Source organism: Gavia stellata, chromosome 15 (assembly GCF_030936135.1).
Source record: "Gavia stellata isolate bGavSte3 chromosome 15, bGavSte3.hap2, whole genome shotgun sequence".
NCBI classification, from domain to species: domain Eukaryota; kingdom Metazoa; phylum Chordata; class Aves; order Gaviiformes; family Gaviidae; genus Gavia; species Gavia stellata.
Genome location: NC_082608.1, coordinates 13,419,697 through 13,446,608, shown reverse-complemented (window position 1 = coordinate 13,446,608; position 26,912 = coordinate 13,419,697). Strand labels below are relative to the sequence as shown.

Below are 26,912 nucleotides of genomic sequence, written 5' to 3'. Positions count from 1 at the left end.
CTCAAGATTCCCTCCTGGGCTGAGTGGACTGTGTCCCCGAGGGGCCCCAGATCTGACTCTGCATACACAAGGAAACACTGCTTATCCCATTAATTGCAGTTCTGCATCACAGGTCAAAAATAAAGATTATTGTTAATGGTTTTGCTGTTTTCTCACTGCTACTATATTTAAATATTTTGGAAAAAGTAGCTTTGGCAGATCATCAAAATCTTCTTAAGTTTTATATCTTAGCAACACAACTTGGAGAAAACTTCAGGAAAAGTAGAGCTTAGCAGATGGCTGAAAGCAAAGCTACGTAGAGAGACATTTAAACTTACTATTAATACATTGTATAGTCCATTGTAACTTTCTATTCAGAAAAGCACTGGTTGAGAAGCATTGTATGAATACACTGCATTATGTAAGACCCTGAAAAATTTCTGAATAGCTACCTTTACACTCTCCTCCATGGTATAACACTAAAGTGTATTTCTTCTAATTAGTAGAGCATGGAGATTATTTGGACTGATGGGTGCTAACAGCAGGAAAACTGTCAGACATGGCCTTGAAGCATAAACAAGACATGCTTGACCTTGTGCATTCAAAATATTAACTCACTGGGATCAATCTTGTTACATACGATAATGTTTTGAAGAGTAGGTTTACCGAAATGTAGCATTGGCTAAATGAATGCAATTCCTCCTTCTAATTCATGCAGTGCAAGGTGTAATTTAAAGCTAAACTAGCATGCCCAAAAGCTAATAACACAACTATAGCATAAACAGAACAGAAATTAAGAGCAGCAAGGAAAGCAACTGCATTGGCAAATGAATCTCAACACATATTTGAAGTGAAAGAATTCAGTGAGTGAAAACTATTGTCCTGCTGCCACAAGCAGACACCAAGGCATTAGCTTCATTTAACCACATTGTTCTAATACAGCCTGCAAGAGGCAACAGCATTACATCACTGCATACTAGGTGCTGCGGAGCTGAGTATTCTTGAACGTACCATTTTTGCTAAAACCATACTTTCTGAAATTATTTCAGTAGAAAGCATGACACCTCTATTTGGCCAAGGGAGCGATTATAATCAGTCTAGAATGTTTTCACTAGATTTTACAGCTGGGCTTTAAACCGTGAAATGAGTGGAAAAGGAATTTTATGGGAAGGATGATGAAACAAACAGAGTTTAGAATACCCATTTCTATGGCTGAGGGAGAGCTAACTGTTCAGGACTACACACTCTCGACTCTCCAATTGAAAGTCCAATACAAAATACCATTTATATAAAAACTTTAATTGGTAAATTAATTTATGAAAAATGCCTTGGGATATTAATAATTTAATTGCTTTGATATCAAAATCACAGATTTCATTTGAGGCTCAATTTGATTATCACCATAGACGCTTCCACTAACCACTTTCTTACATTAGATTTAGAGGAATACCATGCACTCAGTTTTGTCATTAGCCTGCCATAGTTGCAGGGTAGTTACAGAGAAGCCGTTTCGTCAATTTGTCTTGACAGCCCAAAATGCACAGTGCTGCTATCTATAAACATCCCTTTAGGATAATTAATGACTCTCTAATGAATCACAGATCTGTGTTAGCATCTGTCAGATTGATTTTACATGAGGTGTAGAAGGGAAATATAAAAACAATATACAGTGGATATGAACCAAACAGTTTCAAGACATTAGGGGTTTGTATTTTAGAGCCTATTTCTAACACATACAGATACTTGTAGCAGTGCTGGAAGTTAATTTAATGTTTCATAGTCTGTGTTACCAGAGATGGCAAAGTATTTGTTTCTAAGAAACTTCAGTCTTCTGAGAAAGACGATCCAGGTGATGCAGCAACAAGTCTAAACCACAAATTCAACCAGGACAAAAATATAAGAACAATCTCCCTGCCACAGCTTAACTATCACCATAGAAAATACGACTTTGAAAGAAATACCAGAAAGCCTGTAAATCCAGTATTTGCCAATTTGCTCAACATTCACTGTGATGGTATGAGTAAAATCATCTAATCGAATTTTTAGTATCTTTAAACTTCTAAGAAGAATGAAAGAAAAAAAATAATCAAGAGCATTATTTGGAATTATATGGCAGGCAGCAGACCTTTAATCAAAAAAGTCTTCTGGAGTTTGATCAAGACTGCTGTAGTTGTCATTTTACATATCCCAAACACATGCTGTTGACACTGTGTAGATAATACCTTTATAGATAGAAATCACAAGCTCATGCTCATGTTCACTATGCCCAGAGTCCATTGTAACACTCACAGTTATAGTGAGCTTTCCTAATTATCTTTTTATATATACGTAATAAGAAAGCTGTTTAAAAATAATTTGAGCTTAAATGTTTTAAATGGCTTGAAGTACAGTACCAATCAAGGACCAAGTAAATTAAAAACAATTGCATTTTCTTTATTAAGAGTCTCTAAAATCCTGACAATGAGGAGATTTGAGGTTCCCTGCATGAAAGGAATTTTATCAACTTTTCACCTTTTAGCCAGAGGAAATGCATTTCACCCCACTCGACTAAGTGCTTTTTCACTCCTTAGTGATTGGATATTAATGGTATGTACAGAGCTTTAGGCAACCAAGGTTATCACCTTTTTTATCTGTGACTCATAACTGTCTAATACAGAACATCATTGAGGAATGACTCTTCAGTGAGATGGAGGGATTTAGCTTCAGGAATAGTTTTAATGGAAGCCACAAAAGTCCTCTGTATTTCACATTGAAATGTGTCCTGCAGGGCACGCTATGATAAAAACCTGTTAGTCACCCATTATCCTAGTATTCACATTAGAACATATTGAAGGTTTTTTTGCTTGTTTAAGTGTGCTCACTCTACCTCATCTGATCATCATATAGGCTCAATTCAGAGAAAATTGTCTTGTTTAGGCTTAAGAAATACCAGTACTCTTAATACCCATGTTCAGTCTGCATTGTTTAAATAGGCAAATCAATTTAAAAATTACTTTAAAGTGGCAAAAGAAAATGCTCATATCTTAAAGACAGACCCTAATTTCCCTCTAAATATGAAAACTAAAAAAACCAAACTACTTAAGCTACTTTCTTTTCTAAGACATTCTTTTCCATCCTCCACTTCTGAGGAAGCAAGTTAGTCATATCAGAGGAAAGAGGGCTTGAACCAGCTTCCTAGATTTTCTTCCAAGACAGAATGAGGCTTACAGGAAACTAACATAGAAACTTGCTACGTTGTGCTGTATTCCTTTGCCAAGGCCACTTTTCCTGGAGGCATGCAAGGTAAAGTAGCTTTTGGCACATTACAATGACAGTTGGCAAAGCAGGAGCTGGACATTTGTGGTTAAGTTCAGATCTTGCTTTAAAACCCTCATTGAGATTTTCAGTCAGTAAAGTAAAAAATACGATTGGAAATATGACAGTTCTAAATCCACTGGAAATCATGACATGAGATAAAATTCTCAATTCTTTCAACTCCAAATTCTGAGCAACTAGACACTCAAAAGCCCCTCCCTTCACGTCCTCTTGCTATTCCTAATTAATATTATGTATAGAAACAAGTTAATTGCTTTTTGATTAGTTAGTTGCTCTCTGCTGTGAAGGGATTTTTACATGACATCCACATTTCACAGCCCATCAAGTGAGCACAGGGAGATCGCCTCAGTGCCCAACATTAAGCCAACCCTTGATAGGTCAGAGTTTGCAAGTGAGATCCCAACAGGCATACCTAGACTAGTATTTCAGATGTCTCTGGTATATCTCTAAACAGAGCCCTGCCCTAGTGAGGTTCTCAGCTGATGTCAATGCATCCACACTAGTGGCAGCACCATCAAGTTATATCTGCTCTATGGACAGGTTTTTTCCCAAGCTGCCTTCATCTTGCTATTTTCTACTAACAGATCATTCTTCAGGAAGCCATTTCAGTCAGAGGACCATAAGCTTGAAAGAATCTTCTGCAGTTACCCAGTCCCACCCCTGCTACTGCAAGTAATAATTTTTAATAGAAATTTGCCTATTCCATAACAGAGTTTGCAAGGATCTTTTGTCCCTATTATACTTATTCCAGAATACCTAAGGACAGACCTAACTCCTATTTATTATGGCAACCTTCTTATTTCCAGTTTAAACTTGTTTACAGCCATTTTATGATAGTTTCTTTTTGTGGGATTTCCATTCCTCTTAAATACCCGTGCCTGTCTCTTTACTTGCTTCTTGTATTTGTAGTCAAAAAAAAAAAAAAATCTTCTCACACCTCAGCCTGCATGCTGTAAGGCTAAGGCACAAAGTTCTCTTAGCTTTCTGTCATCAGAAATATCTGTTGGGACACTGTATCATCTGACCAGCCTTTCTCTACACCTGTCCCAGTTTCACTCTACAAGTGCAAACTGTTGCCACATAGAAAAAACTACCCTGCAGCAGTGAAAGCAGAAAAAACTGATGAAAGAGAGGCACCAAGCATTTCTAACCAGAAATGTATTGTGCCATGTGGAACAAGCACAACTTAAGGCTGTTAAGTCACTGATAACAGTACTGAAAAAACAAAAAGAATAGTTTTCTCTAATTTCCCAGTAGTTAGACTTTCTGTTGCATACTGCAGCTAATATTTCCTTCACCTGCTCAGAATTAATTCCTAGAATAATTAAAGCAAAGCCCTTTCCAGGAATATGATGCTAAAACATGCCACATAGCAAACTTCCTCAAATATTAGCAGGTCCTAAGCATTCCTGCTGACATGCAAAAATTGGTATTGTTGTTTAGAACCATGTTCCCATGGCATGGGAGGCTACAAGAGATTATTTTGAAACAAATTTGTCTTAACTGATTATTACTACTCAACCAGTGCCCATAGCTTCACTGTCATTTACTGTATAATGGTTACAAAAAATCCAGTGACTAAACAATGCTTATGATCAAGTGGTTCTTCTTATATGTAAAATTAATGACAGGCTGAAATGTGCCATAAAATCTTCATTATAGAATAACTTGTTTTATTTAAAACATTTATTTTAATTATTTAAAGCTGCACAATTATGTTGAAACTGTATTATATCAGTTTCAAATGCTATCTGGTATATGTTCTTATGAAAACACTGTTCACATTTAATTTCATTTTTCATCTGGAATATTTATTCATCAAGAGTCACAACTTCCTCAAGATTATCTTGACACATAGTGCAGAATAAAGATCCAGACTTCTAGTGCTTATTAACACAAATAGTCCCATTGTAGTTTGGGGGAATGGGAAACTCCAGAAATAACTAAGAATAGAAAAAAAGGCAGAAAAAAAAAAAGAATTCCAGGTTTCCTGTCTCTTCAAGGATTAAGTTATTTAAGCCTTAGATCTTTGCTTGAACAATATCTTGGGTTACATTTTTTACGATTTAAAAACATTAAAATAGAAAATAAGTGTTACTTGTTCATGGTTACCTAGTCCAAGATCAGGCACGCACCTTGGAGCTGCATTTACCACACCTCTGGGAGCTTAAAAGTCAATTAATTTAGGAGATCAGTGTCACTCTACAGCTAATAAGAGAGAGCTTCCTCCAGAGGAGTCTCCCCCTTGTTTAAATAGCCACATTTCAAACCTATGTGACAAAACATTCCCAGAAAATACTCCAGTGATTTTATGGTACATTGGCTCATTCATAGTAAAAAATTCTCATGTAATATTATCCAGGCCCAGAGACAGATGGATTTTGATTTCATACTAAGACAATAACTAGAGGGACTGAAACTGCATAGGAGGTGGTGCCACTTAACTACATTTGCTTATTCTTGCACTATCATTCTCCTAATTACTAGACCCTAACAGTTCGGGGTGTTTCTTTTTTAATAAAGAAGGATGTTTTGGCTCTTCATTCAAAGTCATTGTTCAAGAATTAAACTAAGTGCCTGACTGAGACAATCAGTAATATAGAATGGATTGCTATTACATGAAAATGTTAAAACTAATGCTTAATAAATCACTGACAAAGCATGCAAAAGAAAGTCAAAATATAGTTAGTAAATGCACCTAGTATCTCCAATAGAAACAGTCAGTATCAAAAATAAACCTAGAAAAATATCGTGTCTCATGACATATGTCACTATAAGAGCAGTTCTGTCAAAAATGATACATTTCCTCATGGTCGTTACACATCACGAAAGAATATATGTATTCTAAGAAAAAAACACCTCAAAGGAAACACTGACAGATTTCCAAGCTGCTGTCCTACAAACCCCAGCTATTAGTAGATTGCACAATCAGCGATAGCATCAACAGCTGATCTACTTACATGGTCATCAAACATATCATCATTTTTTTCCTTTGATCCTCCTTTTAGAGAGTTACAGTATATTCTAAATTCAGCTTTTCTTTATTAGGTAACAATATCATATGAACATACTTTTTGTTGTTTTCATCATAGCTTAAACCTGTCAGCACATGTATTTTCCAGATTTAGTGATTCTGTTCACCGTTATTAGAAGAAGGCAATAGGCAAAATGGAAACAATGCAACAGGACCAGTTTTAGTAGAGTCATAACATAACAAATGAATGAAGTAAACAAAAAGACATCTATTTCACAAAGAAGAGTTCTTCATTCCCCAGACTTGCCTTTTTTTTCCACTAGCTATTGTTTGCATCTTAAAAAATTCTGTAAGTAGAACCTTTTTCTTTCCCCAGAGGGTAGGTCATAATTTATGAATGACAGCTAGTGAAATAAGCTCTTTTGGGTTTCCTTAGCAACAAACCTATCCTAATACTTATTGCCATGAGACCTGACAAATTCATGAAGTTATTTACCCCCCCCCAACATTCTGAGTTAAGAAGGTCAGCTTGCAGAGCTGCTGTGTTTTGTAAGCAAGATTCTTCTCTTTCAGATCACATTTACACGCAGTAAGATGATGTTAACAGACATCAGCCCTCCTTGCCCTTCCTAGTATAACTATCCCCTAAAAACTCAATAGCATAGTCTACAACGACAATGAAGTTATTCTGACAAGAAACAAGGCCAAAAAAAAAAATTGTACACAACAGCACATTTCATGGTCAGTAACCCCTTCCTTCTCATGACTGCCTGTAAGATACACTGAACCTTAAGATAATACAATTTAAAAAAAAAAATGGATTAAAGTGAATTCACCACAAGTACTGTAACCAACGATTTTTTTTCAGGGCTGAAAAAGAGATGCATGATTTTTATAAGATGCAGTGTAATGAGTTTCTGTGGTCCATTATTAAGTTATGGTAACATAATACTTTTCAAAAGCATTTGCTTTCTCATCTAAAAGGATTTTCCTGTGACTGCTGTACTCAACTTCAAGCATCAGCTACTTTTTATATGTACAGTAACTTCACAGAACTGAATCTCAGATAAAACATAACTATAATTGTATTTTTTGCAAGAGACTAGCATGTATTTTTGTTTCTCCACTTAAGTAATGCAAGCTCCATACTCCTGCATTTTCAGTTGCAAAACATACATATATATATATATACACACACACATATACATGTAGGTATCATTCCCTTAGCAGTTACTGAGGTTGCACTTTTACGATATGGCTAAGAAGTTCTGCCTGTGAGCTGTGGTCTAAGACCTACCCCACTTCCTCCATCTCTTAAACTCCTACTTCCCTTGTGCTGCCTTGATGCCCATCTGACTACTCTGTGAGCTTCCAAGTTAGGTAGCTAAATCGGTAGAAATCCAGCCCAGAAAACACACGCATACAAAAAACCCAACCAAAACAAATCAACAAAAACCTCAAAAAAAAAACCCTACACACACAAAAAACCCATGCACACAACCTTTTTGCCTATTTAGCTCCAGATTGGCGATCGTGGTTTAGAGGAAGTAGTGCAGGGAACACAATCAGCATATGCAACAGGCCAGGGGACACTTCCTTTCAATGACATGGACATTGGCTCATGTTGCCACAGCTTTACACATCACTGAGCTTTACAGCTGCCACCTTGTCAGATAAAAGCAACAGCATTAGTTACCATACTTAAGTAACTTGCATGTAACAGTGTAATTTTAATAGTAGGAATCATCATTACTGATTGTTATGGATGCACTGGTTCTTTTTAGTGGTAACCATCTTGCATAGTACCTCTTGGCCCCTCTGGTATCAAGGTCTCCATACTAGCTGATGAGAAAGCAGCTCCTTCATTCTGTTCTAGTCTGTGCTGTTTGCAAGCAAAAAGAAAGAAACCTAAAAGCTCTGTCAAAGGTGCAGACCTCACACTGCGGGGCAACTTAGCAACACCACTTAGTTTATGATAAACACCTCATTGCAGTAAAATGCAAGACTCCATTTGCCTCTTCTCAAACATGAAGCTTTACTTTAAGACAACTGTAAGAATTTAGTCCAGTATTACTCACATCAATACACAGTAATCAACTGCAAGAAGTGATTGCTATTACAATTTTTTTTATAGATAATCCTTTAAGTCTTTTGAGGAATTATTTACTAACCACCAACATATGTGGACAGTGGGTGCTGTCAAACTGTGTATTACTTCATATAATACTTGCTTAGAATCCTCTAATAAAGAAGATCTGGTAAATACTAGATGCACAAGTTTATATATTATGGTCTCTTTGAAGGAGAAACTGTGCTTTCCTGCCTGCAAAATAAAATTCATGCTTGTAGTGTTGATAATTCATTATTATACTACAGGAATACCTCTATAACAACACTCCAAAAGCACAACCAAATTACTGAGGCTGTTAAAACAGAAGGGGGGGGAACCAACCAACCAAAAAAAAAACCAACCCAAAAAAACCAAAAATACTCAGAAGCTAGGGGAAAAAATACAAAGTGAAAAAGTTGCTTGTATGACCTTAATTCATCTCCTTTCTACCCTCAACAGAAAATGCTAGGAACCTTAGCTGTAGCCTCCACTACTAGTATCATAGGAGTAACTGTTTGCAGTGTCAGCATTACAAGCAAAGATACCATGCTTAGAAGAGAATATGGGAAACTGAGTCTCAAGATCACAAATTGCTAATGAAATACAATAAGTTTTTTTAGAAAAAAAGCTATTTGAATGATTTGTAGTTGCCTCGTTGGCCATAATGATCTGTAGATAGTTGTGAAGGTGCCAAAAAGTTACTTAACTGAAAATCTGGCATGTGTTCCTTACCTATTCGATTTTTAAAATGTGAGCTTAATTGCCAAAAATGAGAGGGGGATCATTACTTGCATTGGAGTTTGGAGAAAAAGATATAATTATTTTTTATCCATCATATACATGAAGAAAAAGTGCCCTAATACTAGTATATTGATATCTGGAACTAAACACTAAATTTCCAGGTCTAGAATACCATAATTTGCTACCCATTTGTCTTGATGCTTAAAAGTCTCCTTCACAAAAGATCATTTTGCTATTTATCCCACCGAGCATTTTAGTTCTACAGAGCTGCACTACAGTCCATGAAAGATATTAAATTAAATCCAAGGGAAAGAAATGCAGATGATCAGATAATAACAGTAAGTAGAAAGTTCATACTGTGCCCATTTCTCCTTTAGGTCTGTGGCAGATTTCCCTTGCTCTGGGCCTGGGCCCAGAATCAGGAGACAGAGAAGCTTCTTCCCTTTTGTGTCTCAGCAAAAGGATTCAAAATTTTCTACCTTGAAACTCACATTACTGTAGGCTTTTCAAAACTGGTAGTCTTTTACTATGGTAACATGAACCAGTAGGTGCTCCTCATTAGCCTGATTAAGTCAGTCAAAATCTGTGGAAAGATTTTAAATAAATTCACTGGGCTTTGGGTCAGCAAAATGTAAATTAAGTAAAGATGCAGCTCATAGTAAGTAATCCTGCAAAGAGTAGCTCTTCCTTTACTCTCTCTCAGTTCATGAAGAGTTGAGGACATCAAGTCCTTGATCTCTGACTGAGATCTAAGATCTTTTAAAAGAATATCAGGTATGCTTGAAAGCTTCAGTGGGCTTAGTAGAGGCTGGACTGAAATCTTTTCCACATGCTATACAAAAACAATTTGACTTCCTATGTGCTGGTACTTGTTTCTGAAGTATCTAGCAGCCCTATTCAAGATCTTCAGAACAGAGTTTTGTTTTTAAATACCATACTTTCTGATGGGGAAATCGAAATTTTCTAGTCTGAATTTAAAACCATTGTCCTTGTGAACATAAAAATAAGATAAAAGGGAGGTAAAAATAAAAACACCTGTGGATATTTGAGTTATTTAGTAACCTAGTACTAAGATTTCACTTTCTCACCCTTCCCTTCCCCAAAAACCACTTCCATCACCCAGCTTAGGAACAATACCATCAAAATCATCAGGAGCAATCTAAGGGAAAGGTATGAATGAATACAGCAGAACCAAGCCTTTCTAAGGCAGGGCCTCCGTGGTTGATTGCAGTAGATTTGAGCTCACTAACCAATGCAAGTTGCCCTGCTGCAAACCACTTACGATCGACAAATAGGGTTTATTAGCTTGGGTTTAGCCTGGCAGTAATGCAGCTACAGGGGGCAGAATGACTGCCTGCAGTCTACTGGGAAGAAATATACTAAATATACTAAGTTTCAGGAAATATCCTAGACCTTAATAGCTCTGCAATTAGTGTGGTTGAGGAAATGGGTTCTTAATTTGTCTGTCTCCAGCAGAATTATTTTTCAGGGTAACTGAGTAGGTGAAGGTTTTGGTTTTTTTACAGGAAACATTCCCTCCTTCAGAATTGGATTTAAAATGATCCTGAAACAGTTCAACAAGGCAGCCATAAACAAAACAGGTCCAATATTTAAGATCATGGTGCTATGACTCTTCCTCACTTTTGCCTGCAGCGAGTGAGCCAGGAAAACAGGACCTTCCTTCAGACCACTAGACCTGGGCTGGTTTGATAGCAGAAGTGGAGTCAGCTTTAGTTTGTGGGCAATCAGGTGATTTTAGGATAGCCAGCCAGTGGACCACTGAGATAACAGACCAGATTCACGAGTTCTGGTTCAGTTTTCCTTGGGGCCACAGTGCAATGTCTGCAGAGCCCTTAGGCTCAGAGGGCTGGGCAGTGTCAGCGCAGCACAGCACAAACGCATGGAGCCTACTCATGTCCACTCTATCTGTTCCCATCCCCTTCCTGTAACACAGAACATGGGAAGACACAAGCACAAAGACCCACTGGTCTGTCCAAGCTCGTTATTTACCCCTTGTGGGCCTCCCTAAGCTGTGCAGTCCAAGCTCCAATGTAAGGTGCCTGTCTGCATTCACACTGGGACAGCAAGCACTCAGCATGGTAGTGGAGTGAGGAGGTAGTTTTCCCTGGCTCTAGCTTGGTGGCACAGACAGAACTATGAAGCCTGGATAGACCTGAGCTGGCTCCTCACGGAAACCCCACAGATCAGTCTGTCTTGCATTCCTCCTTTTTGGGAAGAACATGACAGGTAGTCTGCTGAGTCTCAGAATGACCAGCATGAGTCTGTCAAGATTATTCATCACAGCTCTGCACCTCAGCAAGAAATCCTGCTGCCCCTGCCAGCACAGATCTGCAACCCAGACAACCCACCGCATGTACCTGCTGGCTGAGCACCAGAGACCTGTGAGTCAGAAAGACAGCATTTGATGTGATACTCTACTTTAGACTCCATCTAAAGCTCTCTACACCTTATTTCATAACTCAAATGGCAACACCACTTCCTTCTTCCCCAGCCATTTCCTAAGTTAGCTACTTATAAGCAGTTGAGAGCAGGAATGAACCCCTGCTTGTGTTGCATTTACAAAGACTGGTGCCACGTGCACCAGTATGTGTGAGCCTGCAGTGTTATTCCTCCTACTCCTGCATAAGTAGCTCTGAAGAGCTGGGCTTATCCCCATGCACCTCAGCTGAACGGTGCTGCCACAGATGTTACTTTCATGCAGGAGGATGGGGTCTGAACTTTCACTGAGACCTCTGGGATTATCTTCAGGTATTTGGATATGCTTTTAAATATTATGCTCTTGAGTGTCTCACGTGGCAGGGTAAGCAAGGATGTGGGCTGAGGAACAAAACACCAGACGATCCTTTTCTTCTCACTTTACCTGCCCCTGCTATGCCGAAAATAATATACTATGGCATTTTTCACAGGCATCTAATGAAAAATTCTTTTTTTTCTTTCAGCTACGATGAATGTGTGGGGCCAGGAGCAACACAAATATATATACCCACAGATGATCCCCCCCCATATTCTCTTACAGACCCTTGTCAAAGAAATGAAATATCTATAAACATTAGCCTGGAAGAGGAAGCAGCATCTGGGACTACAGGACAGGCTGCAAATTATGCAGTCAGGCTGCAGGACTTGCAGCAGCCCATTTCATCCATCTCTTTGTCATCTCTCACCCTGGAGGCTGCTCCCCTGTACGAGACAGTGGTGTGTGAACAGAATATCCCCATCCCACTTGTTCCAATGGAAGTACTGAAAAATTCTTCCACTGACTATCAGACCCTTCTGAACCAAATCATGTGAGTAAAAGTGGCTTTTTCCTTCAATTCTTCTGAAGAACTCAGACTGACAAAAACATTTAAATGGAAGAATAAAACCTCTGAAAGTCTTACCTATTTTATATCTTTAAACAGAGATGCAATGGGATTTTATTTTTTACAGTGAATTTTGAAAGTTTACCTAAACTTCCCTCTTTGTGCTTCAAAGTGTTCCATGACATCACACAGCATAAAAGAGCAGCAGTGACAAGCAGTGCATCTGACCTTTTTGAAGCATTTCAAAACACATTGAGATCAGCCACTCTTAATGTAGATACATGTTATCCAGTCAAGCCTACTGGTTGATTTTATGATACTTTGCATGTTTTAGAGCAGAAGGAAAAAGAAGAGCATTTTGTTGTCTTTGTAGGTGTCACTAGTACATTTCATTCAGTGTCTTGGCAACAAAGCATTTTTAAATAATTCTTTGTCTAAATATGTATTTCAGTAGACAGAGACAGAACACTGCCTGCAAAACATGACTATCAGTACCATATAGGAGCAAAAGAAAAAGGAGAACAGTATTTTGATAGTCACGTTTTTCCTTTGGAAAGCCTGGCCAGCACCAGGCTTTCCAGACCATTGCAAAGCCTGCTGTAAGTCTTCCTCAAAAGAAAGCAGCAGCAAGTAATGGAGAGGTGGCAATGGGTCCCCAAACACCAACTGGCTTTACCTGTGGAAGCTGTAGTACAGCTGTGTGCAGGCCTGGGAGCTGCATGACCTTCATGGGGACTTGCTATAGCCAAGGGAAGGGCAGTGTCTGGAATCCCAGAAGATGCTTCCTTGCAACTCCCATGCATGACTGCATTTTCAGGCACTAACTGGTCTCTTTCTTCAGTAAGGAGCCTGTAGTGTTACAAAGGACCTTGACCTCTAGTAATTGCATTAGCGCGATGCAAGTAACACATGCTGGACTTGGCATGCACAGTAACAGAGAACCTCACTTTGTGCAGAAAGCTCTTATTAGGTATGATCCTTTCCACTGAAATTTTGTTACCTCCAAATCTAGCCTTTGTTCATAGACCTGGACTTCTCACACATTCATTTGAGAACTGCTTACAAATTGGAGATGCACACTAGCAGGACCAGCAGAGGTAAACTGCAGACATAAGAGTTTAATCTTGCATGGTACACAAGCAGCCTATCTCTACATAAGGACTAAACTATATCTTCAACCAACCAGTATTAGTTAGCACAGTTATCAGAGGCTCATCTCCACAAAATCTCTTAAGAGGTATTTTCACTGAAAGAAAAAATAAATTTTACACTGATAAAATGGACTTCAGTTTACTACCCCCACTGAAGGATATGTAAAAATGAGTATAGTAAATATATAATTGTGTTTAAAAGGAAGCATCATCCAAATTATTAAAATTGCACTTAGATTTTCTGTAAATACTAAATAATTTTCAACTGTAATTATCATTCAACACTCCAAAGACTGACACAATTATAATTAATACTTAGATGGGAAGTAATTATATGGTTCTTACTGCTGTATAAATTATACCATTACTGAGTCATATGCATATGATGAGATAAGGTAAGTATGCATTTTTTGCTAAGTAGATAAGAGTAAATATGCATTTTGCTAAAATAACAGAATTCTTTTCCAGTTCAGCAAGATTTTCAATATTCTCAGTATACTATACCCAAAACAACAAAAATTCACAATTTTGCATTGCAAAACTGCCGGCAGGCATTGCCAGAATGTAGGCTATATTTCACGTTTGTATTTTTAACAGACAGAACTACTCCTCTGTGTAAAGTACTAGTGTACACAGTTTTATGGTATGCAAAGTATCCTGCAATAAGAGAAGCAAAACACTACACCATCTATTAGGGGCCAGAAATGAAAACCAACATAGAAATGTACCAGTCATTTTTATTGGCAGGAAAATAAAAAGTGAAGGAAAGCACAGAGGTTTATTTATGCAGAATAGGACATGCTTTCATAGCTGCATCTTCCTGCAGCTCTTGGAGGCCTGCCTAGAACAGAGTAAGGCACTGGGACCAGACCTGCTTACTTCAGGGCTGCTATTGGGGAGGTAGAGAGGGAAATCTAATGAACAAATATTAGAAGGCAAATGTGGTTTTTATTTTTTTTTCTGAAAGTGAGTCTCTCTTTTACCTGTAACATGGCAAACCTGAAGGTTCTTCTGAAGACAAGCACAGAGGGCTTTTCACATCTGGCAGGCAAGCCTCTACTCTGTTACAGATGCTTATAGTTTCTGTGCATTTTGGAAATCCTTTCAACCTGGTTGGCTTTTAACCTGACAAGGATTTCATGACCTTCCACTAACTTTCTATCTGTGGTTTACAGAATAAACTAATTTAAGTAGGCCTCCGATGAAAATGGGAGATTTGTATTTTGCCTCATGATAGAAATGCATTACTAAGATCATAAAAAAAACTAATCAAAGTCTTTCTTCATTTGATAACAGTTACGTATCCTTAGCATTGAGATCTGGATTGTATGTAGCAACCTTACTTACAAATAGCTGTCTACTCCCTCTTGTGGTATACCGCTTTACAAAGTAAAGTCATCTAGTTATCACACTACACAGAGTTCACAATGAGGGACTCATCCATCAACATAATCAAATCACACCTTGTTATACGGATATGGAAGCTAACCAAAACATACGCTTCCATACTGTAGCATTTTTCTAAGTTACCACTTAATAGATTATGTCACACATTATAAACAAATACCTTCAAAAAAACAAACTGTGAATTAAAAGTAGAGTATGCTACCTTCAGTGCTACTTTACCACGATCACTTGCAAGAGTGGTTTAGAATTTTTTACTCTTGTTAATATTTTTAATGAGGTGATATCCAACAAAGTTGCGGGGAAAAAAGCTTATAAATCCAACCTATATACCTCTGCAAACAGGCAATACTAGAAAGATAAGTTTATAGCTCTGAAGCTGCTCTAACAGCTTCCACTGCTACTACTGGAAGAGTGTTGAGATTTCTTGTAATGATGCAATAACAACATGTTTTCATTTCATGGAGAATGTTTAAGATCCCAGATAAATCTCAGCAGAGTTGACAGAGTGTCTCCTGATGCTCCTCTTAAGAAATTCATATCCTGCTATCAGATGTTATCCTAAACTCTTGCACAATTTTAATGCCAGTCCCAAAACAGACTTAACATAGGCCTTTCATTTATTATCAGAAAGAAATTGTTTGGACATGCTGTTTCTTGCTATGTGATAACAATACTGTATTTCTGTAGTCATCTCTTTTGCTTCGATTTTTAGTATACTGATCTTTACACAAAAATTTTAGTAAAGAGCGTACATGTATTCGATATAGCTTGTGTGCTTTTTATTGCGTCAGTATCACTTTGGTACTACCCACAGCCTTTAGCCTCCTGTTAATCATGCAACTAAGCAACTGTTGACTAAGCAACATTGTGCTTCAGCCACTTACATTTGGATTTTACATTTGTCAGAGATCACAGGAACAAGCAGCCATCAGAGCAGTCAGGTCTCTCCTGCTCAGGGGGACGAGTCAGTGTGCGCCCAGCCAGGATCAGCCCACCTCAGCAAGAGCAGGAAGGGAAGAGTCTGCAATACTGCTGCAGTGAAAATTGTTACCCTTGAAATACTCTCAGGCATTTCAAGAAGCATCAGAAACTCTCACAAACACATTAATAGGCTCCTCTGAAAATTACTAAAATCAGGAGACTGGAAAATGGCAACATACCACCAAGGAAAAAGAGGAAAAGCCAGGAAATAACAGGCCAATCTTCCCAGGAATATTTAAACAGGTATTTTTTTAGCATAGCAAGATGAGTAACAGTGTTTTTCCTGAACGGAAACCACATCAAACTGATCTAAGTGGTCATGGTACAGTCTGACAAATCATTCCCTTTCTTGAACTAGAGAAATACTCTCTACGTAAAATTATAACCACAGACTTCTGTAAATTAAAGTAATAATAATCATACAAGAGAGTATTTATCAATTGCTCTGTGTTAGTTTGAAAGGATGTGTCAGGTGGGATCACTTATGTCCTAATGAAAATACTGAGTGTTGCTGGATTTCAGAGTTTTGAGAGAGAATGGACCTATTAAAATCAGCAAGTTACATTAAACTAGGAGAGGCAGGAGTATGTAGGAGAGCAGGACTGGAATTTGAAGAGACAGAGAAACAGCCTGGAAAGAACAAGATGCAATTCAGTGAACACAAATACAATTCCTGCACTTGAGAAACGTAGGCTCAAATTCACAAACGCACACTACAGAGGGACCTGTTAGACTGCAGGAGAATGCCTGAGAATTAGACTGAAACAAATACAGGCTAACTATGAGCCAATTATGTCGTACTACTAGGAAAAAAAAAAAAGAAGAAAAACCAACAACAGCCTGGGAATATAAACAGTGCTATTATTCTTAAAACACTCGAAATAGCTCTCTACTCACTACTGCTCTGTTAGGAAACAGAGTCCAGGCTGAGGCTTTACAAGTCAAAAGAGGCTGACAAACCTGACTGCCTAGAGAAAAGGAGCAAGAAAGTTAAAAGGCCTGATTATTATTTTTCTTGGTTTTGCATGACAGAGAATAGAAGCTGTTCTCCATTGACATACAGAAATGGGATATTAGAATTGAGGGGACATGGAGAATTAGTATTTTATAAATTGTGGAAAAAGATTCCACATGTTACCAGGAACAAAAAGACCAATTTTCAGTCCTCTCCTTCTAGTGGAGCTTTCCACATCCTCTCTTTATTGTTGTCTGACAGTGTCTGACGCTGCTTCACGGCCTGAGAATTGGCAGTTGCACTTTTGTCACTTAATAGCAGCTCTCCAAACCCTAGATGTTCTGCCAATACCCTCTGGGAAAAGAGGATTCTCTTAGCCCAGACCACATTAGCGACACTGAGAACTACATGATTTCTAACACCATACCATTGTCACAGCAAAAAGCTTTCAGTGAAAATTCTCATCACCACAATTATATCCAAGCACCTCCAGCTCTAGCTCCACTGAAGTGATGTGCTACATGTGAAGTGGGAATCGTAGATAGATCAGAAGCTAAATCCATGTTTTCCGAATCCCCAACAGCATCTGATGCATTAAAACTTCTCAACTAGCAGAGTTCATATTCATTTCCCTTTTCCTCAGCTCACAGTAATGTATGCTTGAACACTGGCTACTGAACTCATAAGTGTACAATAAATTCACAGCTCAGATTTCAGACAGGCCTATATGTATATATATTCTCACTTGCATTAAAGCAAAAAAAAGTAACAAGCAAAATAGCTTTCATATCCAGCAGAGGCACAAACAAAGCTTTAAGCAACCTAGAAGTATCCATGGTGGTCCATTCATATTTTGGGTCCAATGCCTTGATTCTCTTACTGATAGGAGATGCAGGAAAACAAATCAGCTAAATAAGCCCACTGCAGTGAAAAAAAGAGTCCGGTATATAGCCTGATGCAATTCACCGGGTTTTGGCCTTGTGTCTTTTGAACTCCAGGGAAATAGCAACAGTTTGCACACACAGCTGGAAGTGGCCATTCCCTTTCTACTGAATTCCTCTTCTGTCCTAGAACTAATGACCAGGCTTTTGCCTTGCTGTAGTCTTTAAAAAAAAAAAAAAAAACCACACCACACAAAAAACCCCACACCCACAAACTTTTTGATAGATACTGTTACACTCCAAATGAACCTAATACATTCACAATGGAGAGACTTTTTTTTTATTTAAATTCAAATGACAATGAAGCAGTGAAAGAACCCTGTAAAAATTAAGATTATTTTGTCACAGCTTTGCTCCTAACAGGATTTTATATTTCTGCAACAGATTGAAATCAGTAATAAAGTTAATACACCCAGAAAATAGCAAAACTTCTTTGCAAAACATTTCAAAATATCATTGAAGAAGGAGGAGAAAGATGGGAGACTTCTTAGGCTCAGGGAACTGGCAACTGGACTTTCAGGCACCTGGGCCACAGGTAAGTACTCTGCCCTGTTGGCAGTGATGGGATTGGTACCACACACACACCAGGGAAGTGATTAAGCTTCCCTTTTAGAGAACAGGCTTTTAAAGTATTAGGACTTTCAAAACACAGAACATAAATCCCATCCTTGGAAGCTGTACTAGGAAACTAATTCAGAGAATAAGAATGCAGTGATAGCTAGATAGATGAGACAACTTGGTATTTACTATATTATGCAAAGATGCTTTACTGAAAAGTGAAACGCTTGAACCAGCAACAACACAAGATTCCCTGTATCATTCTACTAAAACACACCAGGCTTTAACAAAATGCAGGTATTCTGTATGTTAACGAGAACTGCAAAGGTTAAAGAATCCAATCCTCCTCCCCCTATGGGAGTGGGTATGCAGAAGCATGAAATCCAACCCTCTCATTTGGGTCAATAAAGTTTTGCATATGGCGAGAAGAGAGGTGAGCCGCCTGCAGGCACCCTAAGAGCACAGCCAAGTCTCTCTGCGTATGCATGCACATATGGTAGGGGAGGAAACTCAGACATTGCAGCAGATGGCCAGATGGGCTTATTTTAACCTGTGGTGGTAGTATGGGGATTCGTCCCCCCTTCCCTCTTGGCTAGATCAGCAATTTTTATATAGCAATTATCCATACACAAATTCTACAAATCTATTTCCTAATGACATTTCACTTGGAATAATGATCAAAAGCATATGTTTTTGGAAAGCCCTCTTGCCTGGCAAGTCAGGGAGAAAACCAGTTTGTTTGCAACACCACACAGCCACTTTCTGCGAGAAAGAAATAGGACTGAGATGTCCCTTAATCAGGAGAAGCTATGCATTGCCAAGGGTTAACAGTGAAACATATTAATTTTAGAATCTATCATGTAACGAAGGCAATTTATAATAAGCTGAGCCATTACAAAGCCATCAAGTCACATTCACACTTGCAGCAAGTCAAGTCAGTGGAGACACCGCTGAAGACACCAGCCCAGCTGGTCTACAACAAAAAATAAGGTCACGGGAGGCCGATGCCAGCACTACTTTGTGAAATCACACAGGCGCACAACATCGTAGCGGCCATAGGAAGTGACTCTAAAATTCAGATTCCAAAAATCAAGATTAGCAAAACCACCTGGATCACAGTCAGGTTTGTTTTCCAGCTGCTGGACCCGATGTCCATTTCAAACCCATTCCAGGAAACTTTCCAGCTGCCACAGCAGAAGACACCAGTCTCTTTCAGCTGATTGTTACCCAAACATGGTAACAGCCCAGGAACTCAGAGGCAACATACAATAAAAGAGTAACGAAACAGACACAAGGAACACACCATGTTGCAGATGGTCTCATTTCACCCCACAGCACAATTACCATTAGGGCAGCTTGCTCCCTCACGCCAGCCCTTGAGCACAGAGCCTCGCCTGCCCAGGCCCCTGCCCGTAGTGGACGCCTCCCTCCGGGGCTCGCGGCCGGCCAGGAGAGCAGCTGTGGCCACGGCGGAGGAAAGAAACAGGAGAGGCCTCGGGGTGGTCGGTAACACAGCGCTGCCGGAGCCGCGGAGCGGGAAACGAGGCATCTTACCTCAGCGCGGTGGCGGCAGCGCCGCTGCCGCCCTCACGCGACGCCGCCGCCCTCACGCGACGCCCTCACGCGCCCGTGCTGAGGCGCCAGGCGCCGCCACGCGCAGTGCCACCCCCTCCGCCCTCCCGCCTTTCGCTTTCTGTTCGGCGCGGCGCCCGCCCCCCGCCCTGACTGACACAGCAGATGACCACTGACCGCCCGGCGCGCCGGCGGGAGTGGCCAATGGCGGGCCGAGCGACGCCGCGGCCGGGCGGGGGCAGCGCCTGCGGCCGGACGGCCCGGCCGGTCTGCCGCCGCCATGAAGGAGCCGGCTGCGGCGGCCGAGGAGGATGTGTTGCGGGACTACCTGGCCTACTACGCGGCCCGAGGGGCGGAGGGGGAGCTGGCAGTGTGCGGCGAGGCCTCCCTGAAGGCGAGGGCGCGACGGCTGCTGGGCCTGCGGCGGCGCGGCGCCCTGGACGTGTGCAGCGTGGCGGAGCGGTGCCGGCGGGCCCGCGGCGAGCGGGGCGGCAGCGTCCTCCGTGACCTGCTCAAGGCGCTGGAGGTGCTGGAGCTGCTCTGCATCAACCTGCTCCTCTCCCCGTGGCGGAAGGAGATCAGGTCGCTGAAGGTACGGAAGCGCCGCGGTGCTCAGGCGGGGGGCGCAGCCAGCTCCGGGCAGGGCTCGTCCGGCGGCCGAGGGGTTTCGAAGCCGTTTCCCCGGGCCGGTGGCGCAGGAGGCAGGGCAGCGGCGCCCGCGCCCCGGGGAGTTAGGAGCAGCGTTTGGGAGCCCGTTTTGAACGGGTTCGGGGTGCCCGGAGCGGTGCGAGGGTGCTGCGAGGTGTTGGTTGGCCTTTACAGGCCTTGTCCTCGCCGAGGCCGGGCCTTCAGGGCCTTCCCCGGAGTGCTGAGCAGTTCAGGCGTTCAGAAACAGAGACCTACGGTTCTTGTGAGGCGGTAGAGAAGGAAAAGGGTACAATGAACGGCCGAGACTCTTGGTACTGTGAGTTTTAACCTTAATTTGCCTCTAAGGAGCGGATGCTTTTTAGCATTAGTTACCGCGTTTGCTAACAGTTTGATGCCAAAGGCCAGGTGGGCCAGTGTCTCTCTGGTCCAGTGATTTTACCACCTATCCTAGCTCTGGTGACTGCAGCTGGTGAAGTGCACAGGAAGACCCGCTTTGGAAGGCGAAATGCTGTTGCTTTTTGCAGCAAGGTGGTCACGGTTACCATGCTTCCCTAGCACACTGAGCACATCTCATTGCCCAGAAGCAACAGCTATCTTCAACACATGCAAAATCTACTTCTATTTAAACAAAATCCTTGAACACCCAAAATGCAAACTTATTTCCCATCCTACAGCAAGAGGTGCTGGTGAGGAAGAGCCATTTCTTTCCTTCTTCCTGCCTTTAGGTCCTATCTGCAGATTCTGGATCAGCTGTAGATTCCTATTCTCCTCATTCATCTCCCTAAAACAGGGGCAAAGCACAGGATAGTTAGGTCTACAGTTAATAAGCTCAGCTTTTCATAATACAAGAATCCTAGGTTTCATTAAAATCAAACTTTGAAGACCACCGTGGGTAATCCAAAGTGCAAGACAGTGTGCCAAAGGCCTGAAATACTACTACTGCAAGGCACAAGTTGGAGTACAACCAGTATCCTGTGTACATACAAGTTTGATAAAAAGTTACTGGTTGTATGCGGAATGCTAGGTCACATTTCCTGCCTCTCACCTGCTCTGATGTCACGCAGCACTCCCCACCCCTGCAGTGCCTGCTCCTTACTTCCCCTCTAGAAGGAACAGAAGCTGGGAAGTGAAAGGCACTGTTGACAAATATATCTGAGAATGGACTGCGGCTCAGTCCTACGTTATACTATGGCCTTGTAGGTTAACGGCCTTTTGGGGGGTCAGTTTCATTCTCCTCCAAGCTTGTGCTTGTGAGACCAATGCTTAGGTCTCAACCTTAGGAAGTAGGTAAGTCAGTCTCAAGCTGGGCAGCCTGAAAATAAGGTACCCTAATTCTGGAAGTCTTGACTTTGCATTCCTACCTCCATTCTGTTCTGACTTGCCTGGAGTTGGTCATGCGTGCCTGGGGTAGCTCCAAAACCAACCACGTGTTGAACGACTTTAAGTTGTGACACAGCAGAAGCATTTTATTCAAGTCATGTTTTGCAGACAGCTTGTGCAAAGGGTGTGTGTTTTGGCAATATTTCTGCTAGAATAGTCTCCTTTCAAAAAGGTGCTTTCAAAGAAATGGCAACTTAATTCAGGAGTAGTAAAGTTACAGCAGGAGTCTGAACCATGGAAAAAGAAAATGTTACAGTCTTGTCAGTTAAGAAATACAATTAACAGTGAGTGCATCATGTCTGCCTCTCTAGGAAAAGATTAGAACTCAGTGATTTATTCTATGAATCTTTGTCTAAAAATCTTCCGTTCTTCAGTAGAGCACATAAGACTTATTTCTGAGTTTCTCTAGTTTGACTAAAATTATTTTCTTACTCTCTTCCTTTGTGAATATTGATGCTCTTAACTAGTATATCAGCAGGTTTAAACTGGCATAACTTCACTGAAATTAATGTGCTATAGCAAAGCTATAATGCTTGAGAGGCTGACAAAATAATGCTGATAGAAAAGCCTCACTCAGATTCAAAATTCAGACTTTTAGAAACATAGGGGTTTTTTTAAAGATTTAAGTAATTTTTGAAGTACTTTTGATTTTTAGGAAGTCTTTCACGCTTCCCTCCACGCCACCCTCTCAGTGTTCATCTGTTTTTCAATGTTGCATTCTGTTTCAGACATTCACCGGTAATTTTGTCTACTATATTCAATCTGTGCTCCCAGATGACATTGTAAAAACAGTACTGGAGAAAATAGGTTACATTGCAACAACAGCAACAGAGTTTTCACTTGTCAAAAAGAGAAACAATGAGGAAACAAAGCAGACTGCATTTGAAATATTCCTGGCAAGAATTGAGTGTGAAACCATCCTTGAAATGACAAATGAAGAAACACATGGCAATTTGGAGAAGACCCTACAGAAGAGAACACAAATGCACCGGCATCATGGAGATAAGGACACAGAGGATCAGACACCCCAGAGAGAAGATACTGAAAATCTAGAAAATAAAGAAAACAGTGAGACATCTTTGTGCCTTGCTACTCAACAGAAGTCTTCAACTAATAGTGATATATCCTTGGAAGCTGCTGGGAATCTGAAGATCAAAGATGACATGCCTCAGTTAGCAGTTACTCAATCCACTAACAGGCTTCAGGAACACCAAAGGCAAGTCATTAACACTGTACATTTTCTGGGCAAATGCTCAGACAGCGAGGACTTCTTGATCAAATATAGTGACATTGTTATAAGACAAACACCTATTTTCAGTGAGAATCTTTCTCCAAAAGCTTTTGAAAAAAAGCCAAGAGCCAGTCTAAGTGAAGAATGTGTTTTGGCAGTCACTGCAGAGTCAACTGCAAATGAGATCAGGCCTGTGCCACTCTCACCAGGAGCAAGCGGTCCGCCAGCCTTTGCAATATTTGCTGACAGCTCTTGTGACAGCAAAAACACTTTGGAGTACAAAGCTCAAGAAGTCCCCAAAGAATCAATTGAAGCAGAAATTAACGATGCCATAAATTGCATAGACCCAGACCCTGCAGATGAACCCAATGAGCTGAAGTCTCTGCCGTACAAGGACGTTGCATCTGTCCAAAACTGCAGTGTCCCTAGGGAAGAGGAAGTTTGTGAGCTGTCTTTAACCTTCACAAAACTACAAATCAAGGACACTCAGGAAGACCTTATGTATCCAGTAGAGGAAACTGGCCAACCTGAGTCAGTATCATATGCAAGTACCAGTGACAGGCATGTAAAAGAATTTAATCACTCCACAATAAAACATACATATCTGTCTAATGCTCAGATGCAGAACAGAGCAGCTGCACATATTGAACCATCTTCAGATCTATGCTGTACTACTGGGAACATGGAGGATTCCACTGCTGGTTCTGATAGCAAGAGGCTAGTAATGGATACTCCTAATGAACATACAGCTTCCGAGTGCTTCAGACACATTAGAGAGCCCCCTAACCTCACCTACATTCCACCACAAAGTATTGATGTTCAGTCTTCACACGTAAGAAGGACCAGCGCACAGGGCAGAAGGAACGTCTTGCAGCCTGAACGTGACTCTCCCAAATCCAGTGAAATAAAGCTGGAGAACTATAATTCAAAAGTAAATGAAATCCAAGAGCCTTATGTCATTATTGACAAAACTGACCAAGGAATGTTATGCCATCACACTTGATTCTACCAGTGCTTTATTTGTAATCTGCCTGGGTTTTTTCTTCTCACTTGTGGCCTTGATCATCTTTCCAAGGACATGATTAGCCTTGTCAAAACAGTTTTAAAAAAAAAAAAAACACACCACACACCACACCACTGCTTTTGGACAGTAAAAAGGGAAGTAGTTGAGCAAATTCTTAATGGCCCTTTCTCATCTGGAACCTTTGGCACTGAAACCTGAATGGTCACCTTTCTAAAGCATAGGCAACTTCCATAAATTTAAATCCATTTAATTCATTAGCCAGATTCTTTCTGGCTGTACTTAATGATAGGTTGTTGGGTTTGGTGGTTTTTTTTTTTTTTTGCTTTACAGACCTATTCCTGGAGTATTCTTTGAGTATAGTATGCTGTACAATGATAGAAACAGGTAAATGTTTCCGAACTGGAAGGCCCAACTTTATAGCTTTACAAATGCTATACTGGAATGTACTTCTGTTAACTCATTACATTCCTATGAAGCTGTGCTCTGAGCTAATCTTGCTTCTGTTTTCACCTGAAAATAAGTTTAGAAAGTGTGGTAACATTCCTTTAGGTTTAAAGAAGGAAACAGCCCTGTGAATACTTTTGGTTTTATTTTTGCATTAGGAGTAGCAGTTTAGATCTTTTAGAGGCAATAACTTGTATTACAGGTTTTATACCTGTCTCCACTTGTTACCAAATTTTTTTGTGGCTACCACCACAAATTCCAAGAGAAGCACTGAGCATTGTCATTGTTCACTGCTACCAGAAGAGGGAGATCCAGCTACTGCTGCCATTTCCCTTGCCTCTGTTCCTGCCACTTACCTCTGCACCAGCTCTGGAGTTCACTGGACTTTTCTGTAAGCCAGTTCATCTCACTAAAATGTAGGGAAAAAACCTGCCATTCTCTGCCATTTTAGTGGCAGGAAAAAAATCAGATCAGAGAAGGGTCCTAGTGAGCATTAGAGCCAGGACAAGGGGTATCTACCTGTAGGTGGGAGTGCTGTGTGAAAAGCATTGTGCTGAGAAGGAAATGGAGCAGGATTGTTAGATCAGCTGTAATCTGGAGTCCCAGCATAGAGAACCTCTGTCATACACAACATTTAATTAAATTTAGAAAAGCACACAGTCACTTGTACTGTATTTCCACACAATCTACACTGCTTCTTTGTACACTTGTTACCTAGAAAGACAGTTTACTTTAATACTGCTTCAAGTAACTTTTCCAGTAGCACTTCAATGCTAAGAATGTTTTGTTGTTTCATGTATGGTTAAAATATTAGCTGAAATCAATTTAGTATAAATTGTTTGTAATTTACTTTCATCCCCAAAAAATTCAAGGAGGAGCACATGGATTACACTAGAAAAACCTCAGGAGCTAAAATGTAAAGATCTGCTTTTTGAACCACTAATTGTTTAAGTTCCGTCATCAGCTGAGTCCAGCAGTGTAGGAGGAATAAAACTTTGACCAAGCTAACATCAAGTGACAGGACTGCCTTCAGCTTTGGGTGGCGTTGGGAGAAACAGATATGAACATGCACACACAAACTAAACTTCTGTACTGGGTCTCGCTAGGATTGAGATAACTTTTTTTAATAGCAGCACCTGGGGTGGTGTGTTTGCGATTTATGGCTAAAATTGTTGATAATACACCAGTATTTTGGCTATTGCTGAGCAGTGCTTGCACAGTGTCACAGCTTTCTCTTCTTCTAACTATATCCGCCACTCTGCAATGAGTAACTGGGAGAGGACACAGCTGGGACAGCTGACCTGAACTGGCCAAAGGGATATACCATACTATATAACATCATGCTCAGCAATAAAACAGGGGCAGCAGAAGAAGGTGGGGTTTTTTGTCTATCAAGGTGGCCATTGCTCAGAGACTGGCTGGGCATCCATCTGCTTGTGGGAGGTGGTGAGTTACTGCCATTGCATCACTCTTTTTTTTTCCGCCCGCCTCTTTCCTTCACTTACTAAACCTCTATCTCAACCCAAAAGCTCTCTTGATTTTGTTCTTCCTATTGTCCCCTGTGCTGCTGGGGAAGGGGGAGGCAAGCGGCTGTGTAGGCGCTTAGCTGCTGGCTAAGTCAACCCACCATAACCTCCTTGCTCTTCTTTCACGTACCTATCTGTTCTTCCTAACCATTTTGGTTTTTATAAGCTATATTTTCCCCCTGTGGGGGTTATTAAAATTATGTGTTTTAAATCCCATATTGTGTCAATTATTCAGGAACGCTAATTTAAAACTGTAAAAATCCCTTCTCGTCACAAATGAAGACATCTCCTAAGTATTTAGATGACCACCAGTACTAGAGAATTCATATACCTCACATCCCATTTTTATCTTTACTGTAGCCATACAAGGAGAAGTATTTAACAGCAACTTACACATGAAAAACCAATACAAAAGGAAACTAAAGACTATCACTTGAAAAGACACTGTCTTGGGAATCTAGCTCCATTAATGCCATACTGCTGGCCTTCATTAAACTTGTTCAGTTAACATTTACTGTGAGAAATGCTCTTAAGTCTTTACTAAACTTCCCCTGATGGGCCTGTGCACAACTGCTTCCATCTTCATGGTACCTGGCATACAGGAGATGTAGATCTTCACTTTTCCCCTGTTCGAGCAGAGTTTTGGACCAGCATC

The 26,912-nt window shown here is 40.5% G+C and overlaps 2 protein-coding genes across 2 annotated transcripts in view; both read left to right on the top strand.

Moving 5' to 3' along the window:
* Positions 1–12,725, top strand: part of BEAN1 (brain expressed associated with NEDD4 1) — a 74,482-nt gene extending 61,757 nt beyond the window's left edge. The window contains exon 7 of the mRNA XM_059825089.1: positions 12,080–12,725. Coding sequence (XP_059681072.1) covers positions 12,080–12,428 — 349 coding nt within the window. The 3' untranslated portion in view covers positions 12,429–12,725. The remainder of the gene's footprint in view (positions 1–12,079) is intronic.
* A 7,559-nt stretch (positions 12,726–20,284) lies between these two features.
* Positions 20,285–24,365, top strand: LOC104260188 (brain expressed associated with NEDD4 1). Its single transcript, XM_059825088.1, has 2 exons — positions 20,285–20,596; positions 22,761–24,365. The coding sequence occupies exons 1-2, from the start codon at positions 20,285–20,287 to the stop codon at positions 24,264–24,266; spliced, it is 1,818 nt and encodes a 605-aa protein (XP_059681071.1). The 3' UTR covers positions 24,267–24,365.
* The last annotated feature ends 2,547 nt before the right edge of the window (positions 24,366–26,912 follow it).

Bases quoted from the DNA above. Each gene is read 5' to 3' on its own strand.
- LOC104260188 (XM_059825088.1), top strand. From the start codon at position 20,285: ATGAAGGAGCCGGCTGCGGCGGCCGAGGAGGATGTGTTGCGGGACTAC. The intron at 20,597-22,760 runs GTACGGAAGCGC...ATTCTGTTTCAG, and splicing joins AGGAGATCAGGTCGCTGAAG to ACATTCACCGGTAATTTTGT.